The sequence below is a fragment of the Aythya fuligula genome, chromosome 6, assembly GCF_009819795.1.
Source record: "Aythya fuligula isolate bAytFul2 chromosome 6, bAytFul2.pri, whole genome shotgun sequence".
NCBI lineage: Eukaryota > Metazoa > Chordata > Aves > Anseriformes > Anatidae > Aythya > Aythya fuligula.
The window spans coordinates 16,253,048-16,280,479 of record NC_045564.1 but is presented as its reverse complement, the minus strand read 5'-3'; the positions used below and the strand labels follow the sequence as shown (position 1 = coordinate 16,280,479).

Sequence of the window (27,432 nt, the reverse complement as noted above, 5' to 3'; positions counted from 1 at the left end):
TTTGAAGTTGCTCATTTTAAGTTACAGATTAAGTTCAAATGAAAAACAAGGCTGGCTGATTTCAAAAAGCTCTTGAACTTTAAAAAAAAAAAAAAGATGATCATCTTCATTTTAAGAAAATGTGCAATAGGTCAAGCAAGGCTTGCAGAACATCTTGGGTGTTTATTGAATGAAATTATGCAAAATATTTAAGATATAAAATATACTTAAGATGATACAGAGCACCTGTGGCAGAAAAACATTTCAGAGTAGACGTTCCTTTTAGATGTTTCACAGAAAAGATGAAGATATATTTTTATTGTTCAAATCAATGTGTATTTTAAATTAAAAATTGCACATTTTCTGTATTAAAAAATTCTACAATGATCAACTACAGTGAGTCTATTTGAAGGGTAAAAGAACCAATATTTATTTGACCAATTTTTAATCTTATTTCAATTTCAAACTCCACAACATTTTTTCAATTAACTGAGAACATGTTCCAAATAGTGCAGTTGCCTCAAAGTTAGTATGTCTCTTTGCATGACCTCAAATGTACTAGCAGTGACAAACAATGCTTGCTGATCAGAGATGCATAATGTATTTCTAGAACAATTACTGAAAAACATACAGAATTTTTTAGTTGGAAAAATGCATAATGCTGACAAGGTTTATTTCACAGATTCTAATGACTTCTAATGCCTTTGGAGGAAAGATCTCATCGTGAGCTTTTAGGTAGTGTTCAAAGAGCAAAACAAGTTATGTAAACTTAGCATACACTTGAAACTTAGATTTCACAGTCCTTCCAAACAGGAGTTAAAATTATGATTAAGTACTAACAACAATGACAATGTTGTGTGATACATCTCTGGTTATTAAGCATAGTTGCTGCAAGAAGACTTATCCTTGGAAAACAAGTGAGAGTATCTGAATCAGCAAATAATCTACATAAGGGAAATAAATGCATACAAAGTAGAGTGGAAAAAAAGTTTAATGAACTGGTAAGACAAACCAAAATCAAACACTTAAGTATCAACTTTTATACTAAATTAAAATCATTTTAAATATAAATGCATAAGAAAAAGGGGAAACACTATTGCATATTTATTTTTTAAAAAAGTGTCAGAAGCCATACTGTTTGTCTTGCAAGAAATTATATTCAGAGGCTAAAATCATTTTATATATATATATATATATATATATATCAAATCTATAACAAGAGATAGAAACAGTATATAAATATGGTATCTTTAAGTATTTACACATATATGGAAACTACTCAAAGTGGTGCTAAAAGGAAGAAATGCCTGTTAAAAAAGTGAGATTACAAATTTTGCATACATCCATCTGCATTACACTATTAAACTTGCATCTTCCTTAAACTTAGTTATTAATTTTAGAATCATCATTGCATAGAAATTACTTGAAAAATATTACCTAATTCTGCATTCCACCTCACAGTAAAAGCTATCAGGATAATGGTACAAAAATAGTAACTCGGAGAACACTAGCCAGCTGTGCTGCCCTTCAAAGTTTAGTCTCTGACTTCTTGCTTTTAGGAACAAGAAAGACATTGCCATCTCTAGTTTGCTGCAGTGAATATTCACTAGGAGAGTAAGATTTTCCATCTTCATCACGTAGCATGCTGAAAACCTCAAGGTATAAGGTGGTTAGTTGCTTTTTCATTTGACGAAGGCTTTTGTCATTCTCCCCTTTTTCTTTAAGCAGCTTCTCTCTCTCATCTTTTAGGTTACTCAAATCTTGCTCCAGTTCCACTATATTTTCCAGTTTTCTTTTACGGCAATTTTGAGCAGCCACTTTATTCTTGCCTCTCCTGCGTATATCTCGAATAAGAGCAAGCTGAGCTTCACTGAACTGCTCCTTAGACATCATTTCATTGAAGTCATCGACAGGGAGATTGATGATTTTTTCTACAGGAAAAGGGATCTGCAGAGCTTTTGCTCTTTGCTCATCTCTTGTGAGATGAGCTTCAAGGCGGCCTGAAGGCTTATCTTTTGTGAACGGTGCTTTGGGGTGGCCTGGACCAGCAGGAGGGTCTTTCTTTGGTGTGTTTGTACATTGTAAGCTAGGTGGTCGAGTGCTTGGCTCCACGGAAGAAAGTACTTGATCCTGGAATTGCAGTGGGTACACACTAGCATTGCTCTGTGGCACACTTCCAGGAGAACTATCCACGTCTTCCATTTCAGAATCACTACAACCAAAAGTCTTATCTCCACAGGCAGATGATTCAACAGAGTGTTCAGGTGATGCTACCCTAGAATTTGCATTCAGTGAAATACCGGAGTCAGAATCATTGCATTCTGGTACAGTTTCTGAGTGTTCATCATTAAAAGCTCTCCACAGTGAGAAATCAGAAAGATCAATAGGTTCACTTAAAATTTCTGCAAGGGATTGACTGATAGTGTTTGTCGTTGCTACGTCACTGTCCCCCTTTGAATACAAAAAGGTGGTATAGAAATCCTCACAAAAATCAGGGCTTGAGGTGGATGTGTTATTTAAAGAGTTCACCACCAGCTGGCTGCTGTCTTCTGTTTGCAAAATGCTGGGAAAAGGGCTCTCAACAGTCTCCAGGAAATCCGGACCACAGTTAACATCTTTTCTCATGATGGGTAATGAGTTGTAGTAATTATAGCCATTGTGCATCTCTGTTGACTTGCTTTCAGGGCTTGTGATTGTGCTTACCTCAGCCAGGTTATCATTTTCAATGTTAAGACACTGCATGGGAAATGTAAGAGAGGAATTGAGCAACACATCACCAATTGATGATAAAATCTTTTTACAGAATCCACAACCATTAAATATTTTAGCCATCAACGTGCACATGGGGTACTGTAACACTGCTGTAACCTAGATGACTAGAACGTATTTGTACTGTGGGGAGATAATCTAGGAAGAATAGATACCTAAGCAGAGTATGAATCAACTTATTCTGAACAACACTATTTAGAATAAAACGTCTGGATGGAGGCTCTGATATCCATCCCAACACACTCTGCTGTATGGAAACTGCACAGAGCCCTCCTGTCATGGCAAGATGCCAGTGGGGATTGTGGGGCAGTCAGGTCTGAACTTCTCACAAGCACCACTGCTAATAATAGCCTCAGTAAAGCAAACGTAAAATAATTGAATGAGACTTACTCAGCATTCGTAGCAAAGTATTTTTAGCAATCTTTAACTTAATTTTATGTGATGATCCCTTTTTCTTGATAGACAAGATTCTTTTAGGATTTACTGAATGAAGCAGCTGTTCACTGCAGAGAAATGTCATTCTCCATGAAGTAAAAAAAAAAAAAAAAAGCATGAAACCTTACAAACATTAACTCACCCCACATACTCTTAGTTAAGCTGGCTAACGTCAGTGCGAGTGTCTAAGGCTGTTACATTAATGGGCTTTTACTGGCTACAAGACCAATGTTCTTTCCAACAGCGTGGCAGTTTCTTAACTGAAGCTGAAGTGAGTGCGCCTGCTGTCCCCAAAGAATTGGGCAACTACCAAATGTTTGTTTCTTTTAAGAAGAGACCACACACCAACTATTTAACCAGGGATCATGCAAGGCTTAAGCTAAGGTTTTGAATGAGAGCTTTTTTTCCCTTCAAACACAGCTCATAAAGGCAACACCCTCAATTTAATTATCTTACTTTCAGAAGATTATTGAACTACTATTCAGAATTAATACAACAGACAATTTTAGTTTGGTTTGTTACAATATTTTCATCTGCCTCTTCAGAGCCAGTCCTTTCTTGCAACTTATCTGGGGCTTTTAAACCTACCGCAGATTAGAAAACTAGGAAATTTCTGAAATATATGAAAAGACTAACAGGAAAATGTAGGATGGCAGGAAGAATGCAGTTCCTGCAATCACTTTTTCCTCTAAATTTAAATACAATTTGGGTTCACACGCATTCCACCAAGCATTCACCTCATGATAACAGCATAACATAGGGCAACATCATGCCAAAGAATGGCAATATTCTACAATAATATACATGAAAATAAATTTGCTCAACTTTATAGTCAAATCTAAATAAAAGAGAAATAGAAAATACTGAAAAAAAATCAGACTAGATGCCCTCTGTAATGCACAATTTAGTAATGTCAGTGATTTTCTAGCTGTCTGTTGTTCCTCTGAAATATTCAGTTCATGTGCGTTACACATAGCTTTTATATTATATAGCTTATATATATTATATTTAGCATTACATATAGCTATTGCTTACATGTGTTAAGAGTCAAGTATAATTATACATCTAACTATATGTTCTATTATCTTCACAAAATCTTTTCCTTAGATAAAGGTTGTGTAAATCATTTACGGTTATTTCTGCATTCAATCTACTTAAACACTGGAAAAAAAAGACATTTACAGTAATGCTTGCAGAAACAATTCACATTCTGTAATTCAAAAATGTTCCTTTTTAAGCAGCTGAAATTTCAATTATGATTGTGCAATAATAGCTTGCTTATAGATGCAAACAAGGGTTTGTCAAATATGGGGAAGTTCTGGCTGGGAAGATATATTGTGTTTTATTAAGGCCTTCTGATGAAACACTATTTCCTTTGCCCTATAAATTCTTCAATTTATTTTTTAAAATTAAAGCTCATATTCAGTTACAGACATCCTACAAGTATAGGGTGCAACACGTTAGCCATAACCACCACAGCTTAAGATGCTATTTTACTGTATTATCTGACATACCATACTCTATTGCAATAACCTGCAATTTTTTTCAGATGCGTATCATACTAAACTTTTACCTGTAACTCTGGAAGGGACAATAATTCTTCCCAGACTTGCTCTATGTTCTGCATATTCTCCGCATCAGTAAGTGGAACTATACCAGGTGATTCAGGTGGCTGAGTTTGATTAGAGGAAATAAACTCTGGGTCACTATCAATCTGAGCAGGAACCATTGACTGAAATGCAGCTGAAGAAGCCTGGAGCATTGAACAAACACACATACATTTAGAATTTCCCCAAACAAAAATCTGGTTTTGCTGTTCAGCCATTTCTGCAGAATAGACAGGTGTTTCTTAACAAAAGCATTTATTGTAAATAATGGGGTAATATAAAAGTATTTCTGTGACAGATTTTACATTAAAGACAAAAACGGGAAAAAAGTACAAACTGACCAATGAAGGACTTATCTTTACACATCATATAGTCCGGGTCAGTACATCAAAATGCAGCAACCCAAATACACTAACTTCAGAGAGCTGAACTAAGCTCGCTGCAACAAGCTGCAAAACTGCTATTGTTATTTGCAGTAACTGACATGACTGCCATCAGCTGGTACTATACACTGAATCCTGGCAGTAGGACTCACAACAGCACCATGCCACCCGCGCCTGATACAGCCCTAGTTTAAGCCTACTTCGCTGCTTTATTCTAGTCGGAGTTGGCTGGGGACAAAACAAATCATATCACAAAATAATATTACAGTGAAGACAAAATGTGAAACTGATCCCCTAGAAGACCACCCACGAAACCGCTGTAGTGAGCATTTACCTCATTATCATCTATAAACGGGAATGCTTCTGCCAAGAGCTGCATGCAGTCATCAAAGGACAAGGCCTCTGCTTCTGGTTTTGAAGTATGCGTGCTCTAAATAGGAAAGTTATGAAAAAACATGTCACTATCTTTGAATAACTGAAGAATCTTCCATTACACCAACGAATGCAAATTCATTTTAGGTAACCATTACCATTACGTCTTCCTGTGGATGGAAAGAGATTGAAACACACTCACAAACACAATTAGAGTTTACCTGTGAAAAAGTGATTGGTGGCTCAGTGTTTTCTGACTGAATGCGCTGAGCTGGCTGAACTGGAACAAATTCACCTGTCTCCTCGTCTAACTCCAGCTGAGCCAGCAAGGCTTTCTCCTGCTCCTTCTGGAGCTGTTCTTCTCTTTCCTTTTCAAGTTTCTTCTGTTTCTCGAGTTCATACTCCTTCTGTCGTTGACTAAAATCAAAAACTTCACGCCTTGCCCCAAGGTCTATATCTTGCCTCCAAAGGATGTCAATCAAGTTCATGTCCTGTAATAGAAATGCTTTTTTGAAGCAAGCCTCCTCCCCAGAAGAACTCATTTAGAACAATAAGAAAGCTTTTAAATTCTGTATTAAACATGTAGACTCATGTATCCGAGATTTATTCTCTTAATCCTAAAAATTTATCTAAATAAAAGATGTCTCTATATGACCTTAACTGTGTGAACTGATGATGATTTGGTTGCGGTGGCCCCCACACAGGCTCACGGAAACTAAGCAATTTGTTAAAACAGATAAGGTGATACACAAACTAGCCAGAGGATAAATACATTCTTCTTTAATACATTATCTTATAGGAAACATGAAACTATAGGAGGAATTACGTCACATTAACAAAGTTAAAAAAAAAAAAAAGACAAAGAAATATAAATTAAAAAGTTTGCCCGTGTAATTTTTTTTCAGCACTATCTAATGAAATAGTAAAAACTGATTAAAAACATTATAGGGGGCTGTCTGAAGTAGCTATAATAACCATACTGCAAAACACATTTTAAAATATTTATGTTTGATGCTGGTATTAAGTATTAATCTCAAAGATCAACAGAACAGGGCTACAAAGTTGGAGAATAACCTGGTTTCAAAGTCACCACTTGACATACTATCACAGTAAAATTAAACACCATTAATAACACTATTACTAAAAATTTGTAGTTTAAAGCTTAGTCTAAATTGACCTTGTAAGTGTGGTTGGTTTGGAGCTGAGTATAAACTTGGTGTCAAATTTTGTTAATCAACTGGGCTCTGTCCAATTTATTATTTTTTTCTTGAACTGTTTAAGAGCTCAGTATTGTTAAGGGCCGATGTTTGGACTACTTTCTTCTGCAAGGTAAAAACAACATTCAGAAATCATTAATCTGGATGTTAGCTGATAGAAAATTTTAATACTTGGTAGCCACATTTGTCATTTAGGTAAATGACAAGAAAATCTAGCTGGTGCCTGCAACATTGATTTTTTGGCATAATTTGTTATTCTTAAAATTACCCTTTAGCAGCAACGCACAAAAATGTTTAGTCTCAGGCATTCTTACCGGGTTAGTACACTACAAATAATACAGAATCATCTATGTTGGAAAAGACTCTCATGATCATCAAATCCAACCATGAACCTGACCTACCAAGTCCTATCACTAAACCATGTCCCTTAGTGCCAGGACCACGTGTCTCTTAAACACCTCCAGTGGACTCCTCCACTTCCCTTCCACGAGAAGCAGGAAAGTCCTCAGCTCTGTGTAAGCACTGCTCTGCAACAACGAAAAACATCGCTGTTATCACTGCAACTTTCATCAAAAATCCAAAACACAGCAGCTACAAAGAAAATTAATTCGATTCCAGCCAAAAACATGACAGCAGCCAAGCCTATTCCAACACTTGGCCACCCTCTCAGTGAAGAAATTCTTCTTACTGTCCAATCTACACCTCCCCTGGTGCGACTTGAGGCCAATTCCTTGCATCCTATCACTTGTCACCAGAGAAGAGGGACCAACACCCTCCTTGCATATTTCATTTGAACAGAACTTTACTGACCCTGTTAACAGTTTTATACTAACAAGAGATTTAATTTTGCCACCGTATCAAGCTAAAACATTCTCTTCTCTCAAGAGTATTTTCAAGTAGAGAAGCCAAGCGACCTAAGTGTCACGCCATGCTGCCATCTGAAATGACCACTTCTATACAAGAGTTACAAACCAAGGCAGTCTTTTCTTCATTACAAAGTCTGTACCACTAACACTCGTATGTACACGTCACATGAATTATTCCATCAGTTATTAAAAAATGACTTTTCTCTAAAATCAGGCAGTTATGTAGAGTATCTATGAAACAATGCAATTCTCAAATCTAAGACATATTTAATATACCTTGCTGGGAGAGACCAAACTTAATGGCCAGCCATGAAGAAGCTGAAATAATTGCAGTGGCTGGCCAAGACAATGTTTGGTCTCTCCAGATTGGCAGGGTAAAATGAACTAATTAAGTTCTGCAGTAATTGGAGATGCTACAATATGGTATAGCTTCATTAAGGGCCAGTAGTTTACCAGCTGTTCACTGTCTCCTTCTGCAGCAGATTCAAAACTGTTTCCTAGGCTCAGAGCATTTGCAATATGTTCTGGATAAAACTGCAGGATCTGGATTTTAGGGCTCACTTCTGAATTATTCATTTACAAGGCACCATTACAAATGTGACTCAAAAGATTTGTGCGTGTGTGCGTGTATAATGCATGAGGTTGTGAATTAAAGGAGCTGTTTTTCTCTGAGTTGCAACAGACTACTGCACAAAAATAGCAGAACTGCTGTGCAGTTTCACTTTAAATCACAAAACACACAAGCGATCAAAAAAGAGGTACAGAAGGCATAGCATGTTTTCCTTAAGAAAACCACATTGCCTTAATACAAAACCTTAAGGCACAGCATGGCTGAAGGATTTAGGAGCTACTGGATGCATTCATTAGCAAAATAAGGAGCTCTAGGGGCTGCCTTGTCGGGGGGTGAGAGCACTCTGCAGACGGCAGCTGGACAAGCGGAATGGTGCAGCTGCACGCCGCCCCTGGAAAGCTGCAGCACCGCGCTCAGCACTGTCCTGGAACTGAGGGAAGGAAGCAAGCACGCTTGTCTCTCTTCAGGACCCAAGGCTGTTGGCTGAGGAATGTCACAGCACTGACCAACTTGTATTGCCGCCCTTCAAGGCCCCGTACGAAGCTCAGTATCAAAACTCTGGCTAATCTCAGAGCTTTGCTAAGCAGCGCCGTGGCTCTGCACTTCAGAAAGATGACTGTCAGAAGCATTTTTTTTATTTTTTTATTTTTTAAATGTATTTCTTCTTGTGGCACTTAGACCAAAAAGGTTTGTTTGCTTTTAATGATCACCTTATAACTGGAAACAAGTCCTGCTGTTTCCATCTTGGAGAGTTCTACACAGATACAGCAACATTGGCCTTGAATTCTAATAGTGCGAGTCATTACTCTTCACATGAATGGGTTGCATGGAGGAAGTGTTCTACTGCTCAGAAAGCTAATATTTAAAATCATCAAATTGATTTAAATATAACCTGTCATCTAACACTTATCAATAATTTCAGCCAATGATTTTAGCCCTTTCAAGAAAATAAAAAATTCTGGGCACTAGGCCAAAGCCCCAGGTCAAAGTTAATGGAGTCAACAATGACCAGTGATTCATTGATGGGTGACTCACCACCCCCAGCATGAGGTGATGGCAAAGAACTAAAAAAGAAATTGCAGTCTGAAGAAAATATTTTGCAATTTTGTTCCTTCGGCCTCCCACAGCCTTCCACTTCCAGTTATTTCTCAGCCTTGTTGAGAACTCACACACACACAGATGTACCCGCATTATGCAGGCACCCTATTTTAGGTTATCACTGAAGCATTTGTAGCCTTTCACCGTGAAAGCATCACAGAAGTGACCGTGTATTCGATGCCCGTTACTGTATTTAGTGGTTAACTAAAGCCAGTAAGAGGTGTTTTAGTTCTTGCCTGTGCAACAGCTGCCTTCTGATTTTTGGATGACTCAACATGAGGTGCTGGGCTCAAGAAGATTCACAGGGAGGGAAACCCCAGCAGAGGTTTGTAGCCCAGCTCAGCGTGTGCACGAGGAATTCTGTGGAGGATTTACCTGAACAGCTGCTGGCTACTGTACTGCGAAGCCCCGCTCACCACTTTCCTGAATATCCCACGTATTTACTGTAAAGGCGCCAGCAGCCCCTCATGTGACTTAGTCCACAAGTGCCCGTTTGTTCTTTCCTCCGTTGTGTAATTTCTTGAATTGCATCAGAGGAAGTGGTTGTTTTGGCAGGAGCCAAAGGAGGCCCGGGAACAGCCGGCCCTCCCCAGCACGAGGAGCGGGGGTTTGGCCGCACTGCTTCCCCCTGCACCACAGCTCGGCTCCTTCCCCCTGAGCCCCAGGTTCTGAGGAGAAACACATGAGGGTATTTAATGCACTTACTGCTGCCCACTATTCCTATCTTCTGGGAGAATAACATGTGCTTAATATTTTTCCTGTGCAGATGAGCAGTGATTTTATTTCTAGTGTTTTCTTCACAATTTTGTAAACGGAAGACGACCACCTCTCAGCAGAGGAGGACACGTTTTGCTTTCCTGTGATCCACATAAGAGGTGCCTCGAACTCATGGTTTGCTTTTTTGTTCATTTAGTGATATGCTCTTCCCACCACATTGATAGCTTAGTTTGGACTTATAAAGGCAGTTTTAATAAGATAAACATAAATGTTAAACAATTCACATTAAGCCACCATCTGGCCCCCAATGGAAATTTTCATGTTTTAGATTTACATATCAGCATTTGCCATCTGGGCAGAGTCTGTTATACATTTTATGAGAAAATCTCTGACTACGTTGTAAAGTTTGACAATTAACTCTTATTGCTCCTAAGAAAACATACTTGCAGTATGAGTAAACAAAACAAAGGGACCCTGTGTTATTATTTTTTTTTTCTTAGACTTACTTTTGTGGTTTAAAATAAAATGCTAATCTTTCCATTTCATGCCTGTTTGCTTTATCTGGCTGGTTTCATTTTTGTTTGGACTATAAGCCACTTACAGGTAGTCATCAAGGCGGAAACATCCAGTGGCCCAAGTGTCAGTAGAGAAAATCTGCTATCTCTGACAGAGCTTTCAATCTGTTCACTATCCCCTTAATACAGAGCACATCCATGGGTTTGGCACATTTACTTTTTGAAGTCATGCCTCTTGCAATATAAACTGGGACATTAGCAACAGCTCTCAACAGACAAAGATGTTTTTTCTTTCCCATGATCCCTTAGCACCTAACTATAAGAGAAAAATTCACATACCAGCATGAATAAATAGAAAGAGCAATAGAATTGATGGATATTGCATCCAGCAGGGAGCTCAGAAGATCCCAGAAGAAGCAAGGAAACACTCCTACAGCTTATTCACAGAAAGAGCTTGGCAACATGTAACCCATTTTCCATTTGCTTTCCAGAAAGGGAAAGGAACAAACAGAAAGCATGTTAAATTTTTGCTGTATTCAAAACACTGTTTAGGAAGTAAAGATCAAAGTCCTGAAATACTTCAAGACAAGAATGAAAGGGAGGGGATTAGGTAACAATGCAAGTCCAAGAGACAGAGCTGGAAGCATTCTTCTTGAGCATTCACTCAAAAAAAGCAGTGGGAGCAATGGCTGAACATCTTCCTTTCATTATCCTCAAGAGGAACTGATTTTGCTCAAGTAGGTTTTAAGGATGGTTTATAAATCATTTGATGTTTTCATATGACCTCCAAAATCACTATAATTACCAATTTGTTTTTCTATATTCCAGATTTTCCAGTCTGGCAGTTCTTCACTGAGTTAAACTACTTAGTTAATTGCAAGTCAATTACAGAAAAAAAACCCTGGACACACAAGCCCCATGACTCAGAGAAAACACAGAAAGCAGATAAAGTTACCCCAACACTTTCAGTTTTTACAAACAACGAGTTTTGAAAGCTAACCCAAAATTTTCAATGCCTTACAACTGGAAACATGAAGAACAGAAGTTAATTCGAGACATGAAAAAACAGCACTTAAAAATGGGGAAAAGAATGGCAGAAGCTATTTATGCTGGAGGGCAGAGGGACAATATCAATTTTAGATGTCTAGATTTAGGATTTGGGAACGTGACAGGACAGACGGCTGCCAAAGAATGCCACATGACAGCAACCTGTGATTCGTGAATCCACAAGGTCAAGCCCCTGACCACCCTGTGGAACTGCCTGCTGTCCCACATTCTTCACCAAGACCTTTTTCCAGGCAGCATAGGAGCAAACCGCATGCTTGGGTAGGAGTGGTCCTTCTTCTGTCCTTCATACCTGTGCCGCTAGCACTACTAGTATGCCCAACACTAAACCAGTACATCTCAGGTATTGCCTGCATCAGCTTCTTGATGCCCATTTGTCTTCCTAGCCCTCATTAATCTTTGGCTGCCTTAAAAAGAGTTTGCTGACCAAGATCTACGCCCCAGAAGGCTGGCTTACCTGGAAAAAAAATTACTCTAAAAGGATTGGAAAGCCACAGCTTTAAAGAACAAGTGCTGTAAGAGAATTTCCATTCCATGTCTATATAAGCAAGCCCATTGAAAAATGCTGGCTATGTTTCTTGCGACATTCTTCTGCCCCAACAGAGACAGATGAAATAAGCTCAGTCCCTGAAACATAAATGTTTGTACACAAATTTCATTTTCTTACTGAAGAAAGCTCTAGAGTGCTTTGCCAGGCCAGGAACACAAGAAGTTCTGGTATTTCATTAGCTAGAAGTGTTTAGCCTCTGTCTTCTCCTAACATACATCTCGTATTTCAGACTGTAGTTCCCACTGTACTCGAGCAAGCTTTCCTAATAAATGCCAAATCAGCAGAATATACTCTTATAAATTAAATCACTTGAAAAACCACTCTGCTAGATTGCCCAGTGTTCTTAAGAAAGCTTCAGTGAGTGTTGTCTTGGGATTCTTCTGACACAGACCAGGAGAGGTTCAGACAAGCAGACAGGACAATCTGCCTCTGCAAACGATACTCAGCCACTGCCCCTGTACCACCCCTGGCCCTGCCACCCTTGCTCCAGAAATAACTCCTCTGAAAAGTGGATGATTTATATATTTCACCTGAAGTGCCTTCTTGCAAGAATGGTAACAACAAAGGCAATGATTTTAAGACCTGGTTTTGCTTACAGCTGTCAATGTGATGGTTTTCCCATATGATACATGCTATGGCAAGCAAGCTTTCCAAACTGCCAGGAACAAAACATACCTTATATATTCTCCAACAGTTGTGAAAATACAGTTAGCTTTCTTTAAGCCTGAAGAATGTAAAACAAGCGAGAATGCAACTGCCATAAAGAATAGCTGTTTTAGGACGTTTATGGTCATTAATGCATAGGCCAGGTCTACCTTCATTCTAACCCCAAAAGCTGCAAACTCCTAACGCAAGCAGTAGAGCAAGCCCACCAGTGATGAAAATCACATCACAAAGACAGCAAAGAGAAGGAGAAGGGGCATACATAGCAGTTTACTTCAACGATAGCTTTCTCTTCTGCAAAATCCATCCACCCCCACCTCCATGCCCCTCCTTAAAACACTGAACACACACAGAAGGCCGCTGGCACCCCTTCACAGTCCAGTGCCCAGCAGCAGGAGGAGTGGTGGCATCCTCCTCTCCAGCTCATCCACCTCCATGGTCACAAACATATACGCATCCTTTGCCCCCCCATGCCTGGTCCGCCTTGAGGTGGCCATCTCTGGTACAACAGCTGAGGGGATTCTTCCTCAGCACTGCAGATCTCCTTGCTAAAGATATTTGGTACTCTTTCTTGCACGCTCCAGAAGCGTCTGTGTTTTTCTAAGTTGTCTAGTCAATTTTTAGGAAGTAGCTTTACATTAATTGAATTTAATATAGAGGATGCGATTTCCAGGGGCTGAATTATCCCACTACTGATCATCCCTCAAAATCTTTGAAATTTCAAGAAAAAATATTGTCCAAGCACACTCATTTCCATGGCTTGCAGCACACAGAGTCTTAATCTGAAAAATCAGATATTATACAAACAAAATAAGGAGTGATATCAAAAGTTATTCTCTAGTATTCATGGCCAAATCTGTCTTGCATTCTATCCCCTTATTTCTGCCTAGCCTAAAGGAAATGACAGAGTGAGGTCTAATGTTGTAAGCTGATGACAATAAACTTTTCTTACTAACTCTAACTATGCTCATATTTATAAGTACTACCCTGGGTACGAAGCAAAAGCCAAAAGTGGTTATGGGTGTCATCCAGCTTCTTCAAACTTCATCCTAAATCTCTTGGAGTCCCACTCTGCTTTCTGGAACATGAGTGTCTAAAGCAATGAATCTGACATGTTCTCTTTGCTCTGCTGTTTCAGTCAGATGGTTTCCATTCTTCCCTTTTCCCCCTTTAGATCATAATTACATTGTGTTCATCTAAATTTCACTTTTCTGCAGTGTATTTGGCTGGTATACCAGTGTTGTTGCCCCCTCTACTCAAATTGTGAATCCCTTTCAACTTAACAGAGCCATTTACTTGCAATTTCTTTACTCTTTCACCAGCAGCATTACAAAATGATTAAGTCAATAAGCACACAAAGTATGTATACAAGTTACAATCCATTGCACAAGTTGCATAATGAGGCTGGGAAAAAAATGGGATTGTTTTATAAAAGAGTGGGTTAGGCTGTGTATTTGTTTTTACATGCTTGATTCATCAACAAAACTCTGCTCTGCTGCCCCAGCAAGTAAAATGAGTGATTCTGTTGTGGCTTAATTTCTAGCTGCTGTCTAATCACCATGTACTGCACCACGTAACCCCATTTTGAAAGACATTCAAATAGCAGCCAGCCAGAAGTCTATTTCATTTCAGGAAAAGCTGGTCCTAATAGCTTTGCTTTTTTTCCCACAAGTTAAAAACTTTACCGTAAAAAAAAAAAAAAGGCATTTGATGGATTTTCTCATTCATACAGCAAAAATATCCTTAACAGGTAAACAAACATAAAAGTAACAAATAATGTAAAAAAAAAATAAATAAATAAACAGCATCTGAAAGTACTGCTGATCTTTCAACCATAGTAACAGAGAAGTCTTTGTGTCCCGATTCATTTTGTATATGGAACCTACAGTACTTGGAAAACAATTACCTGTTAAACAATTATCTTCAAGCTATCCTGCTGTTCCCAGCCAGGCATGTACTGTGAGCGGACACTGCTCATTAGTTTATCTAGGAGAGGATTTGCTTATAATAATGGCTCAGTCATCTGGGAAACCCAACCCAGTCAAATTATAACATGCTCTTATGTCCAATGAAACTAATCGGGAAGTAAGAAAACATGGACACAGAAACGGAGAAAAGAACCTAATTAAACTGTAAATAACATTTATAAGGTTGTATTAACCTCAGGTTATAAACTATTAGCCACTATTTTGCTTTCACTAGGATTAAATTTTTTGGAAAAGTGTGTTTCAAGCCGAACATGAGAACACAGTATCTGTTATGGGTCAAAATACTCTCAAGAATTACTTATACTCTTTCTTGAGCTGTAAGTTTTTACTCAAAAGCAATCTTACTGTTAGGCCCACACTAAGCTGTCATTTTGCTGATGGCTGGGCAAGTTATGGGGACAGGCACCAGATGGGTTTTTACAGCTACACAACAGCCTGGATATGGAAACTGTATGCTCTAGTATTACAAGAAGCTTGTCTCACCAAGTTTCACTCCATTGATCTCATAAGCAACTTTGTCGTTGTTTATGGGCCAAACTAGAAGGGCAAACAACTGGGATATCTGTGTGGGTTAGAAAAGCAAGGAGGTTCACTAACTGCACTGCCGGCACGCATCCATCAGCCCTCCTTCAGAAATTGACCCCGTAGGGCTACATCACAAAAACTCCTCCATGCTTCCAAACCTAGCCGATGAGGAAAGAGCAAGGATGCCTTCAAACTCAGAGAACTCAACCACACAAACAGCTCATCAACCTAGAAGTCATGCCTTAAGAATATGAGCCTGAGAATAAAAAGTAATAATTCAAAGGTAAACAAAAAATAAGAGATTGTTTTACGTTAAAAATACTCCATTAAGAGAATATTAATGAGGCACTGTACACTTTTAAGGACTAAGTAACAAAAACATTAACTGGACAGAAAGAAGCCTGCCACAACTCACAGGATCCCAGTCCCCTATTTCTGAGGCAGGACTGATCTGTCAGCCTCATCCTCAGAGCAGCCTGCAGGAGTAGCCTGGACACAAAGCAAGAGCTTTTGCTGTTCTGTTGAGATTGGTAATTACCAAGTAAATTCACTGCTTTGGAAGTTACCAAGATGTTCTCTGTGATCTCAGACGACTTGTACAACAGTACTGCCCAATAGCACCCAAGCCTGACCAGACCCACTCTCTGTATTGCCTTCCCAGTTCAAAGCTCTACATTGTTCTTGTCTTGTTGCTTCTTCCTTTTTATATTTAAGTTACAGTTCCAGAAAACACGTCAATCAGCACACAGTAATGCCCAGCGTGCCCACGCACAGCAGACAGTAACACTCAGCACCCACACGGTTACGCTGCTGCAGAGGCGTTGAGCTATACCTTGCTCCATATCATACACAGCACCCCACATCTGGCAGTGCTTCAATGCCTGCCTCCCACTGAACTCTACGGGGCACAGGTACAAAACACCTTTGTGGGTCAAATATACTTGGAAAGGCAATTTAGTTTCTGTGAGGGAACAAAAAGACAGAAAAGGCCAAAATACATTGCTATGCAACTGCTCACCACTGGGAACAACAGGATCGCGACAGATTTGAGAAAGGGAGCCCAGCATGGCAAGCTTTTCTGTGGTAACACTTTACCTTTCCAACGAAGTAATTCACGGTTAAATGGTGTATTTGACACCATGCACAACCTTCATTAATGACATACTGAAGTTTCAGTAAATAACAATATAGCTCAACTGCATGCTGATGACCAAAAATGCCTTCTCCAAATTTACAAGACATCATAGAAATTGTGATTAAATTTGCATGAAGAGTTAGTACAGCTTTTCCCCCTCCTTCAGCCACAGAGATGCATGACGGGAACTGTTTTCCCACAGAATGAGGCAAGGATGTGTTTATTTGCTCATTTTCTTAAGCACTGTCATTGATATCTCTCAACAAAAAGCAATCCTCTAAAAATCACTAATCCCTATGAAGGTTTCTGAAAACTCTTCCAACCTGAAGGTCTTACACCATTAAACAACTAAAACAAGAAATGCCAAGAAGGGCCACCATGCCACACGTCCATGTGACGATTTATCATTTTTGAACACAAGGATGGCTTTTGCTTAAACAAGGTAAACACTGAGGAACTGAACACTGTACAAGAAAGTAAAGCTATCTGTGCTGTGCAATCCACCCCTCACTTTTTAAATTCCTGTGTAGTCCTCACGTTATAAACTCTGAAAGCAAGAGGAGCTAATTCATCTTCCAGGACGTGAACCAGAAAAGGTAAACAGTTTTAAAGCTCTTACCAAACACTATAAACACAATAATTCTTCATGCCCTCGAAGAACACCCCCTCCTACCCCCCCCCCCCCAAACACAGCCATCGATAATTCTGTCCTTCCACCCAGACCAACAGCTCACTGGCTCTCAGCCCATACAGCCAGCTTTAACAGGGTTGCCTCCTTCAGCCTTCTGATCAAATAGATGTACCTGAGAAACCAAGGTGGGTGCCAATCCCTGACACATTTTGCCTCATACCCTCTACCAGCAGCTACAATGACCAAAACAAGACTGTTTGTCTTGAATAATAAACATTGATACACCTCTACCACCTATAAGCAAACATGCTCCTGATTAACAAACATTAAATATTTGGGAGGATGAAGGGCAGAGGAGATAGCTATTCAGCTTGCAAGAAAATCAAGAACTTTTAAATTCAAAGCCATTCAGTGTTGCCCGTTAAACATTTATTTTTAGTTGATAACTGGGTTTGTTATCTGAAAAACAAACAAACAAACAAACAAAAAAACCAACAAAAACTGATCTTTTGAACATTTATAAAGCAATATATTTACATAATAAATATTATCTTAGTTAAAACCTTAAGCATGTGCTGGTGGGGTGCTCTGTACAAACAGTTTGGAGGGCAACACAGAGCATTTTAGATATTTTCTAGAGCTGCAAAGTTTTATCTCCCATGCCCACAAGCTGCGGCCTGATAAGGCATTCCACTGCAGCTTCTGAAAGGAGAATGTTGAACTCTGATAAAGAAAACAGGTTGCCAAGAGTATTAGGGAGAGTGCTAAACTTCCTTTTTCCTTCAGAAAAGTTCTACACTTTCAATTACTCTGTATCCAATGAAGCAGCATAGTAAATCTTTTATCCTGGAACAAAAGCAAACAGTTGAAAATAAACTATTTTCATATCCTTGGCTTAAGTATCCAAACTACCTGTGTCCTTTCCCCTCCACCTGCATCATCACAACAAAAATTACTGAAGTTTATATCAAATGCCCTCATGAATTCTTTAACGTCTCCTGTAACATGAACCGAAGATACCTTTGCTCTCTGTTCCTCTACTCTGCCATCAAGGTATTCCCAGATCGGCACAGAAGGAGGTGGTGGTGAGTCAAGGCAGAGCCGTCCCAACAGCAGACCAACCCCAGAGACAATGTTCAAAGTTCTTAATTCATTCCATGTGTTCCTTCTGTTTTCCTTGCTTTGCAGAAGAAGGACTTTCTTCCTTGGAGCTGTGGGTCGAAGGAGGTATCTTGCCTATTTTTGCCTCTAAGTTTCTGTATGCCATCTTCTGCAGCTGGGCTTTGGGGTAAACTACACTAACGCCATTCGAGTAAGACACGTTTTTTGTTGTAAAAGTCACTCTAACCAGCATAATAAAATGAAAAGGAAATCCTTAACAACGATCCCATTTTGATGGCAGAAGAGGTTGAGAAGAAACTGACTTACCTTGCTGCCTCTGAAGAAAGTGTCTAATCTCTAAAGGCAGGGTGAAACATCCCTGCACACTGCAGGCGTATCTATCAGCAGCTGAAGGGCAGCAACCGGTTGGTGTGTCAAATAGAAAATAAGTAACTGTCCTGCATATCTGCCGCCAAACTGGAATTTTCATGCCAAGTCCCCCAGTTAAACAAAATAAGTTTATTTAGCACCCTGTTTCTAAAATCAGCATTTACAGGTGACTTTTTTTCTGGTAGAAATTACAGAAGATTTAATTGCTTTCCAGATATAATTGAAATCCATTTGTTAAGCAAAAAGGAAAAATGCAGATCACTTCAAACACATGAAAACATGGAATTCAAAGAAAGCGTCAGGTTTGGATCTCAAACAGTTTTTAGTCTTTGACCAAAACACTTTACTTCCTTCTTTACTTCCTTATGCCTCAGTAACTACTGGGAAAACCAGATTACAGCAAACTGCCTGTAAAAAAAAAAAAAAAAAAAAAAAAAAAGGCAAGACCACAATTTCTCTACACCAGAAATAATTCAGACAATGAGAGACTGCTATCTTGTTAGGGTAAATCATTACTCACAAAGTCAGATATTCAGTGTTAATTCTGTCATTACTACTTGCATTTTATAAGACCTTGTTCATCATCTCTGCCACATACATGCACAATTTATCAAAAACTCTCATCCCAAGCTTCATTTTGAATTTAAAATAATTCTATGGCTCTAATCCTAGCAGCACGCCATTTTTCAGAATAATTTAAAGTACTTCAGTGATTTCTTGTATCTCCCTTAACAGTTTCATTAATTAGATTTCATTCTTCAGTTTACCAGCAAAAAGAAACAGAGATGATGATAGATATCTAGAGATGTTCACACTGGTTATCAGATCAGCAAAGATTCCCAAGTGGAATTTGTGCAGCCTATATTTTTAATGTGGCAGATCACAAAGGATCACAAATCAAGCTGGAAAACATTCCACAGAACCACAGAAGTCCAGAGTCACAACACCTTATACAAGCTGAAGAATCAACCCAATAATACTGTATTATATTCTAGTTCAAATAGCCAAAACAAATTACAAAGTATAGTATCAGAAGTTACTGTGTTTCAGCACACGCAGGTATGAGACACCTAAACATCCTTATCCTTAAGTATCTTAAATCAAAAAAAAAAAAATTGAAACTTCTGAAACAAGTTTTGTTTTTAAAAGTATCAGCAGGACAATCTCCCAGAAATTCCACAGCTGACACACAGACCTGCTTGAAGCCCAACTATAGCAGAAAAAAAAATAATTTGCCAATAAAAACTCAGCATTATAAAACAGCTTTAAGCAAATGTGTCCATGCACCTCGCATTAAATAAATCACAGACAACTGCACCAGGACCTACAGTCCACTTAATGGCTGCATTATCTGCACTGGGATTTATCTGTCACTACTTCTGTGATACTGGTGAAGATGAGTATTAGTGTAAGAAGCTAGGGTGGGGTGCACTCACCTTGACACCATGGCCTCTGCCTCTAAGGTTCCCATGTTCTCCTGTTGATGAAGCTCCTGGAAATCTTACCCAGCTGAGCTGCATCAACCCTCAAAGCTGCCTGCCCAACCCCACCACCCACATTTGCCCCTCACTTTATTACCCAACTGACTGGGGAACTTGTGTCTGGTCATACAACTGCACACGATCTAACTGGAAATACCCTGTTTTAGGACAGAACTCACCCTTCTTACCCAACAGGGCACAACTCAAGGACACAATTCCTGAAGACAGAAAGAAGAAATGGCCGAGTGCCCGGGTGGCACAGAAGCAAATACCAGCTGTGGAGCAAAGGCCGCCATTTTACGTGGGACCAGCAGACATGCATCAGCCACGTGCTGCCTGTGAATTCACGGCAGGGATCTTCAAACAGCCAAAGCAGTACAGGAATTGCTCCACTCTAATTATAGCAGTAAGTAGGGAGATACTAATTTTACCCTAAGAGTTCAAACAAGCAACCCTCCTGGGGATCTTTTTATCATAGCTCTTTATGGCTTCACACAGTGATAACCTGAGCAGGAAGCAAATCAAAGTCACGGCAACTTTTCATGTAACTCAGTCGTAGAAAAGTAGCTGCTTCAGTATTTAATGGGAATTAATTTCAAACACAGCAAATAGGCACACCCTTAAACACAAAACAAACTTCTCAAAGGCAGGCTATCAACCAAGCTCCTTCTGAGTCAATTTCTCAAGTATGCAAACTTTGTTTTGCAAGCGGTCTCCATGAGTGGGTTTTTTCATACTTACAAGAGACAGCATGTAATACTAATACAGCAAACAGCAATAAAACTTTGAAACTACAAGACAGAGGTGAGGCCAACGGAGAAAAGTTTGTTATTTTTATGTTTCATAGCCATACAGAAGATACTTCCTTAAAAGGTTTGAAAGCGATCATTTCAAACTGATCGTACACAACTTGTTCCTAAAACATCAAACTTAAGAGAAGTTTTTCCTTTCTCGTCTTTTTTAATTTCACTGCTTATAGTAATACTGCAGAAGTGGGATTAAAAGTCTTAATACTCTGCAAAACAAGTGCAAAGTTGGGTGGTCTCAACTCCCTCACTACTGTAATAGCATCAAAAACAAAGACATAATTATTGAAGTGATTTAGTTTAGCTGGAAAGATAGGAGACATTAACAGTCACTTATACTGCTTTTCCAATTACTTTACTAAAAATAAACGTTATTATATATTCCTTCTTCCCAAGCAAAAATTGGGGCTAATCAGGCCAAAATCAGAAATAAAAAAAGCTAAGGTAATGAAAGACTTCAAACATATCTGTAGTATATAAATTGTACCCACTAACTATTTTTCTCAAATACCATTTTGCCAATCCGTATTTGCGCTGGGGATTACCAATACACCACGAAGGAGCATTTATACTCTGCTGATAAAACAATGCTAACTTAACTTTAAGAGCTCTTAATACTCTTAATAGCTCCTGTAAGCTTTCCAACATTTCTATGGTCAACATACTGAAATATTTTAACTCTTTTAAACTGAATATTAAAGTAGAAATTAGCAGCTGAACACAAAGCTCATGCATAAACACAACACTTGATGCAAAAGTCAGGATCTGCTACAGAAAACTGACCAAACATTTTACCAAGTATTCAAAAGGGCTAAGGACAGAGAACAGAACACGCTTCATTCTGTGTGATTCTGTGTGATAACATGAAGACAAATCCTCTTCGCTGAAGGAGTCAAATACACTAAATATTTTTCTCCTTACTTGACATTGTTATACATTTCTTGGTTATCCAAATTAATATTTAAATATATGGTGCCAATTTAGATTGAGAGAGTTTGCTTCTATTTGAAACGCGCACTGATGGGCTATGTATATCATGGTAAAACTAAATTAATATTAAAATGGCACACTCTGCTGGGAAACGTATTTTTCTTTTTTTTTTTTTCTTTTTCTAGAGGTGGTAAAGAAAAAACTTGAAATTTATATCTAAAAACCTCCACAGCAAAGAAATCCAGGGACAGAACTGCCCCTGTGCTTGACTGAGTACTGTGCTACACGGAGTACCAGCACTGTTCTTGCACCGTAGAAAAGCTCACACACTATCCTATTAGTTAGCAAGTACTACTACTACTGCTTTTCCTGTGCAGAAAGCAGGTACTGGGTAGGAAAGCAAAAAAGTAAACGACTGTCTTTACTTGAATTGCAATTGCCCATATCTGTTTCAAATAAGCCTTTCATGTTTTAACAGTTTTATACACTACAGATAATTTTGCTGGCTTCATTTCTTATTGGATGCTTTAATTGTTTACCTTCATCAACAAATATGCCATAAAGCTATTATTGTTGAGCAACACTGAACAGGATTTCAGTTTACCACTGTATATCAGTCATCTCTGGATAACACAGCATTAAAGTCATGACTTCCAACTACTCCCACCAGACTTCTCATTGGTTTATGGAAAAAGACTTGCGCAAGTAGCAGATGAATTGTTTCCAAAACCAGTTAAACTAGATTATTGCAGAAAAACAACTAAGCTGACCAATGTGTTGTATTTTCCCTTCACCATAAGTTGAATTCCATAGCACAAAGTCCAACTTGGATATAATATCCTGTAGCAGAAAAAGCAGTTTGCTGTCAGTTCAGTTAAGTTCTCTAGGAATGTGTTGTATTAGAATAACAGGTTACTTAGGGTTGGAGTGAGATGGAGGCCAAAACAAACTTTAACTAGGTGATTAACCTGGAGACTCTGGAGGGCTTTTTGCTGGCTGGAATTCAACCACAGCATCAGGGGATTAATATTTAATCCATGCCAACAGGTTACTGCCTAGACTTGTTCTGCACTAGCCTCAGCCAGCACAATTACTGTAAATACAACACACTTTCACAAATTGGCCTAATTTTAGTGAATGGTTTAGTCACCATAGAGCTTATCTTTATTAATTTCAAAGAAAAAGGGAAAGAAGCAATGTTCTAGATACAAAAAACAAACTCCTCCTTTTCAATGAAGGATGCATCTAGTGCTATGAACATGCACACGGTATCATGACTCTTCTCTTCTGAATTTTCTACAAGATTTCCTGCTCCCCTGTGTAAGCTCACCCTTTTCTGGACCTGCAATCAACTTCTTTCACCCTCCTTCAAAAAAAAAAAAAATCAATGCACTGCAAACATTTTTCAATGACAAGTTGTGGCAGGATATGCTGTTTTGGGGGTTGTTTACTTTGAAGGACCAAATCTAACAAAATTTGACTACTATATATAGGAAAAAATGATATTAACCAAGAATACAAATTGCTTTGGCTGAGAAATTGAATTAAGAAGTATTTCATTTAGCTCCTTCCACTTCTAGGATAGAATCATAGAATATCCCGAGTTGGAAGGGACCCATAAGGATCATCAAGTCCAACTCCTGAAATTGGACTAGTGCTCCTCATCATCTCACAAACCCCAGCATATTCCACAAAGGTACCAGAGACTTCTTTAACAAAGTACATTCAATGCACTATTGCTACACTAATTTTAGTCAGGATCACAGAAGTAGCATGCCTATCAACCAAGTAGTATTTTGCTTTGCAAATTTAAGATATAGACCTTGAGGAAAAAAGAACTAGGAGAAATCAAAAGGGTATTCAAGGGCAACAACACCTATAATAATCTAACATGATTTTCACAATATCATTGGCTTTCAGGAGTATATATAGCCTGCTGCATTCTTACTTAAGATAAATGTTGTACCATCTTTATTTTCTCAATTAAAAAAAGTTATGGACAGAGAGATAAAATTTATTTTTGCCCATGAATGCTGGTGGGAAATGTACACAAACCTTCCTAACCACCCACATAGTCCTATAAAAACGTCTAAAGTTCTTTAAAGCACACGAAATCATCCAGCTGCTCTCTGCTTATACTGAATGTTCTTTTTCGTTCCAGTTTGGTCTCTTTCACATATTTTTCAAGCAAACTTCCAAAGCCAAAGTCTTCTCCAACTTTGGGTTCTAACCACAAGCTTCTTCACGTCTCATTTTCTGACTCAGCTAACTTCTTGCACTACCACCAATTTCCAATATAACTGTAAATTCTTAGCTCATTTCAAAGAGAGCATGCAGAAGAGCGTCCATATGATGGACATTTATTACAGTTACAAAAAATACCCAATTAGTTGTTCTCCTGAAAGAATTGCCATGGTCATCTCCTGTTATTCTACATTTGTTTCAGCTGAACATACTGCATTGCATTACATCTACCACTAGTTTAACTGAAAGGCATTGTTTTGTGGGTTTTGCTGAAACCTTTTTTGGTGCAGCATCACGCCAAGGTTAAGCACATAAGAACTGAGAGGGTCTGAATAAATGCATTCATAGTTAGGACAGAGCTCGTGATGCTCTCATCTACCTCCTCAGCCACACTTGTCTGTAATTTTAAGAATCACAGAATCATTTATCTTGGAAAAAGACCTTTAAAACCATCAATTCCCACCATTCACCCAAGTCCACCACTAAGCCATGTCCCTAAGCACCACATCCACCTCTCTCTTAAATACATCTAGGGGGGTGACTCCCAGCACCTCCCTTGGCAGCCCACTCCAAGGCCTAACCACCCTTTCCCTGAATTTGCTGATACCCAATCTAAACCTCCCCTGGTGTAACTTGAGGCCTTTGCCTCACATCCTATCACTTGTCACCTGGGAAAAGAGGCCAACACCCTCCTCTCAATCACAACCTCCTTTCAGTAGAGAGCAATAACGTCTCCCCTCAGCCTCATTTTCTCCAGACTAAACAGCCCCCGTGCCTTCAGTTCCTTCAGAGAATAATAGATAATATCTATGATAATAGATATTTCTACAGATATCTTCATCTATCAATCAATGCTTCTATTCAATCTCATTATTAAGAAACAACAAAAAAATCAAAGGCTTGTTGCCAGGCCTGATCAGTACACTTGTTTGTCATTGCCTACATAATCTGTGTCATGTGGAAATGATAGGCCATTAGGGAGTCAAAAATAAACCCATTCACTTGACAACTTAATGTAGCACATCATAAAAACACGTGTGTAATATCTGCTTAAAGCCCTCTAGACTGAAGAGTTCACTAATTGCACTAGAGACTCTTTGGGCAGTTCTGTAGGTAGGAAAACCCTAAGTATATATACTCAATTACTCGCTTGCTTGGTTACGTCATACATTTGGTGTTACTTCAGTGTAAACGCAGCTCATAGCTTCATTCTTTGTGTTGGAAAGTAAGTTCTTTTTGGTCTGTTCTTCTGACAAGGCTCAGCACTGAATGATAACCGATAAGCTCGTTGCTCTGTCTTACAAGGTTAAAAGCAGCACGCATAGCAATTTCAGTAACTTCAAGTTTACTGAAGAGGGAAACAACTACTATGAGAACATAATGGTTTTACAAACTTGGTTTGAAACATCTTGACACATGTTCCTGTGCATTTTTTCTTAAGTGTTTCGACACCTGCATTACTAGTGTGTACTAGGCAACATCCCACTTCAGCTCAGCACACAGAGATGTGCCCTATTTACAGGAAAAGCGCTACAACAGGAGTATTCTCACCCAAGGGTATTGCAGTTGTGCTAACTCCCACTGAGGCATGTAGCAAAAAAACAGCAATATTACATTCTGGTTACAGAGCTAGAGCAGTCCCAGTCCTCCACGTTCACCTTCAGTGCTATGACAACTGCTGCCACGCACACGAAAGACGAAGGGCCAGCACGGTGTTTGTAGTAGCGCACACCCCTCCCAGTCACTGCCTTGCCACATCTGAAGGACTAAACACGGTGTTCCCTGTCTTTCATTCTAAGGGAACAATTTATAAGAAAATATATTTGAATTCCCCATTTAACAGATACATTTTAAGTTATATCTAAAAGAAGTTAACCCATTTACCACCCAAAAAATACACTGCCTTTTCAGAATGCATTTGAGAGGAGAAGCCACCAACTCTTGAACTCAGGGAGGAAAGTCGTAACGGGTGGCTCTGTAAAGAGTTTGATAAACCAGGCAAATGAGTGACAAAGTCTAGGTGTGCTGGCAGAGAACTCCTGGTAGATGGGGCAAGGTGGCACAAAAGCAGGTACATGGCAATCAGCAGCATCAAGATTATGTCAGAAGTGAGAACAAACTTGCTGTGGCTGGATGGTATGGGCAAGAATAAATTAATGAGGAATCCAGCCCATGGGTTTGACTTTTGCTGTTGTATATTCCCAGAAGCCACTGAGTGGAGGCGCAGGCCCGGACTGCGCCACCTGGGGCAGAGAAACCTGCTGGCAGGTGGCACCGCCACGGCCTAGGGCAGGCAGTGGTATTCAGCGAGCTGCATGGGGTTCACATGGCACTGTTAGGGAGACACCGCCTGCAGGAACCACTCACGTTACCCTAAAGGCAGGGCAGACGGTATGCTGGAAGTACACTTGGTGTTACAAAGCGCGGTGCGGCACCTACTGCACAGATATGCGCTGAAGGAACCCCAGAGCTCTCCAGGTTTGCAGTACTACAGAGGAACACCGCTCACGCTGCAGCTGCCAGCACCCATCGTGAGACCTGACACCCGCTGATGGGGTCCGCTGCCCGCCCCCAAGCCCGAGAAGACCGGGGGTCACACAAGCTGACCTCTCAGATCCCTCTGGTGCCACGCGGTGCTGCCCCCGGTCTGGCCAGGCGACCTCACAGCCCCCTTCCGACCCCAAAGCGCCCCGAGGAGGCGCCGGGCACGCGTGGGGTCACACACACGAGGGCAGCCCCTCGGCCGCGCCGCTTCGGGCTCCTTACCGGGCATCCCGGGGGGAACGGGCGGGCGGGCGGAGCCGCCCACGCAGGTCGGACGGACGGACAGACGGACGGACAGACCTCGGGGGGGGCCGCAAGCGCCGCCCCCGCCGTGACTCAGCGGGCCCGGGGCGGGGCGGTGCCATGTGCTCCGCCGCCCGCGTGACCGCCCCGCCCCGGCCCCCCCGGTGCCCCCGCTCCCCCCCGGCCCCCGGCGCGGCCCCGCTCCCGCCTCACCTGTGCGGCGGGCGGCCGCTCGATCTCCATCGCGCGGGGGGGAAGCGGCGGCGGCGGCGCGGGCACGGGGAGAAGGAGAAGGAGGAAGCCGGTGCGGTGCGATCGCGGCTCGGCCGGCACCGCCCGCCCGATCGCTGCGGCGCCCTTCGGGGACGGGGGCGGCCCGGGCCGGGCAGGGCAGGGCAGAGCCGGGCCGGGCCGAGCCCAGCCGGGGGCCGCCCCCCTCCCCGCCCCGCCGTGGCCTGGCCACTCAGCGGCGGCGGGAGCACAGGGGGCGGCTCCTTCCCGGCAGCGCCGGCCCTGACGGGAACGCGGCCCGGCCCGGCCCCGGGGGGCCCGGCGGGAAGGAGGGGCTGCAGGCTCACGGCTTGCGGGCTGCTCCGGCTGTCTGCGT

The 27,432-nt window shown here is 40.5% G+C and overlaps 1 protein-coding gene across 2 annotated transcripts; it reads right to left on the bottom strand.

Moving 5' to 3' along the window:
* Window positions 1-1,163: 1,163 nt before the first annotated feature.
* On the bottom strand, window positions 1,164-27,199 carry NFE2L2 (nuclear factor, erythroid 2 like 2). 2 transcript variants are annotated; one of them, XM_032190278.1, is made up of 5 exons: window positions 27,039-27,199; window positions 5,767-6,036; window positions 5,508-5,603; window positions 4,757-4,936; window positions 1,164-2,715 (listed from the first exon to the last, which is right to left on the bottom strand). In XM_032190278.1, the coding sequence occupies exons 1-5, from the start codon at window positions 27,066-27,068 to the stop codon at window positions 1,507-1,509; spliced, it is 1,785 nt and encodes a 594-aa protein (XP_032046169.1). In that variant the 5' UTR covers window positions 27,069-27,199; the 3' UTR covers window positions 1,164-1,506. The 2 variants fall into 2 exon arrangements, with proteins under 2 accessions (XP_032046169.1, XP_032046170.1); XM_032190279.1 differs by lacking the exon at window positions 27,039-27,199 and adding an exon at window positions 26,805-26,827.
* Window positions 27,200-27,432: the final 233 nt, after the last annotated feature.

What these genes read in the sequence shown, in the direction of transcription:
- NFE2L2 (XM_032190278.1), bottom strand. Translation starts at nt 27,068, where the DNA reads ATGGAGATCGAGCGGCCGCCCGCCGCACAG. An exon ending in AGCGGCCGCCCGCCGCACAG is followed by an intron (nt 6,037 to 27,038) that starts GTGAGGCGGGAG and finishes TTTCTATTACAG; the next exon opens with GACATGAACTTGATTGACAT. An exon ending in CGTTTATAGATGATAATGAG is followed by an intron (nt 4,937 to 5,507) that starts GTAAATGCTCAC and finishes TCAATGCTCCAG; the next exon opens with GCTTCTTCAGCTGCATTTCA.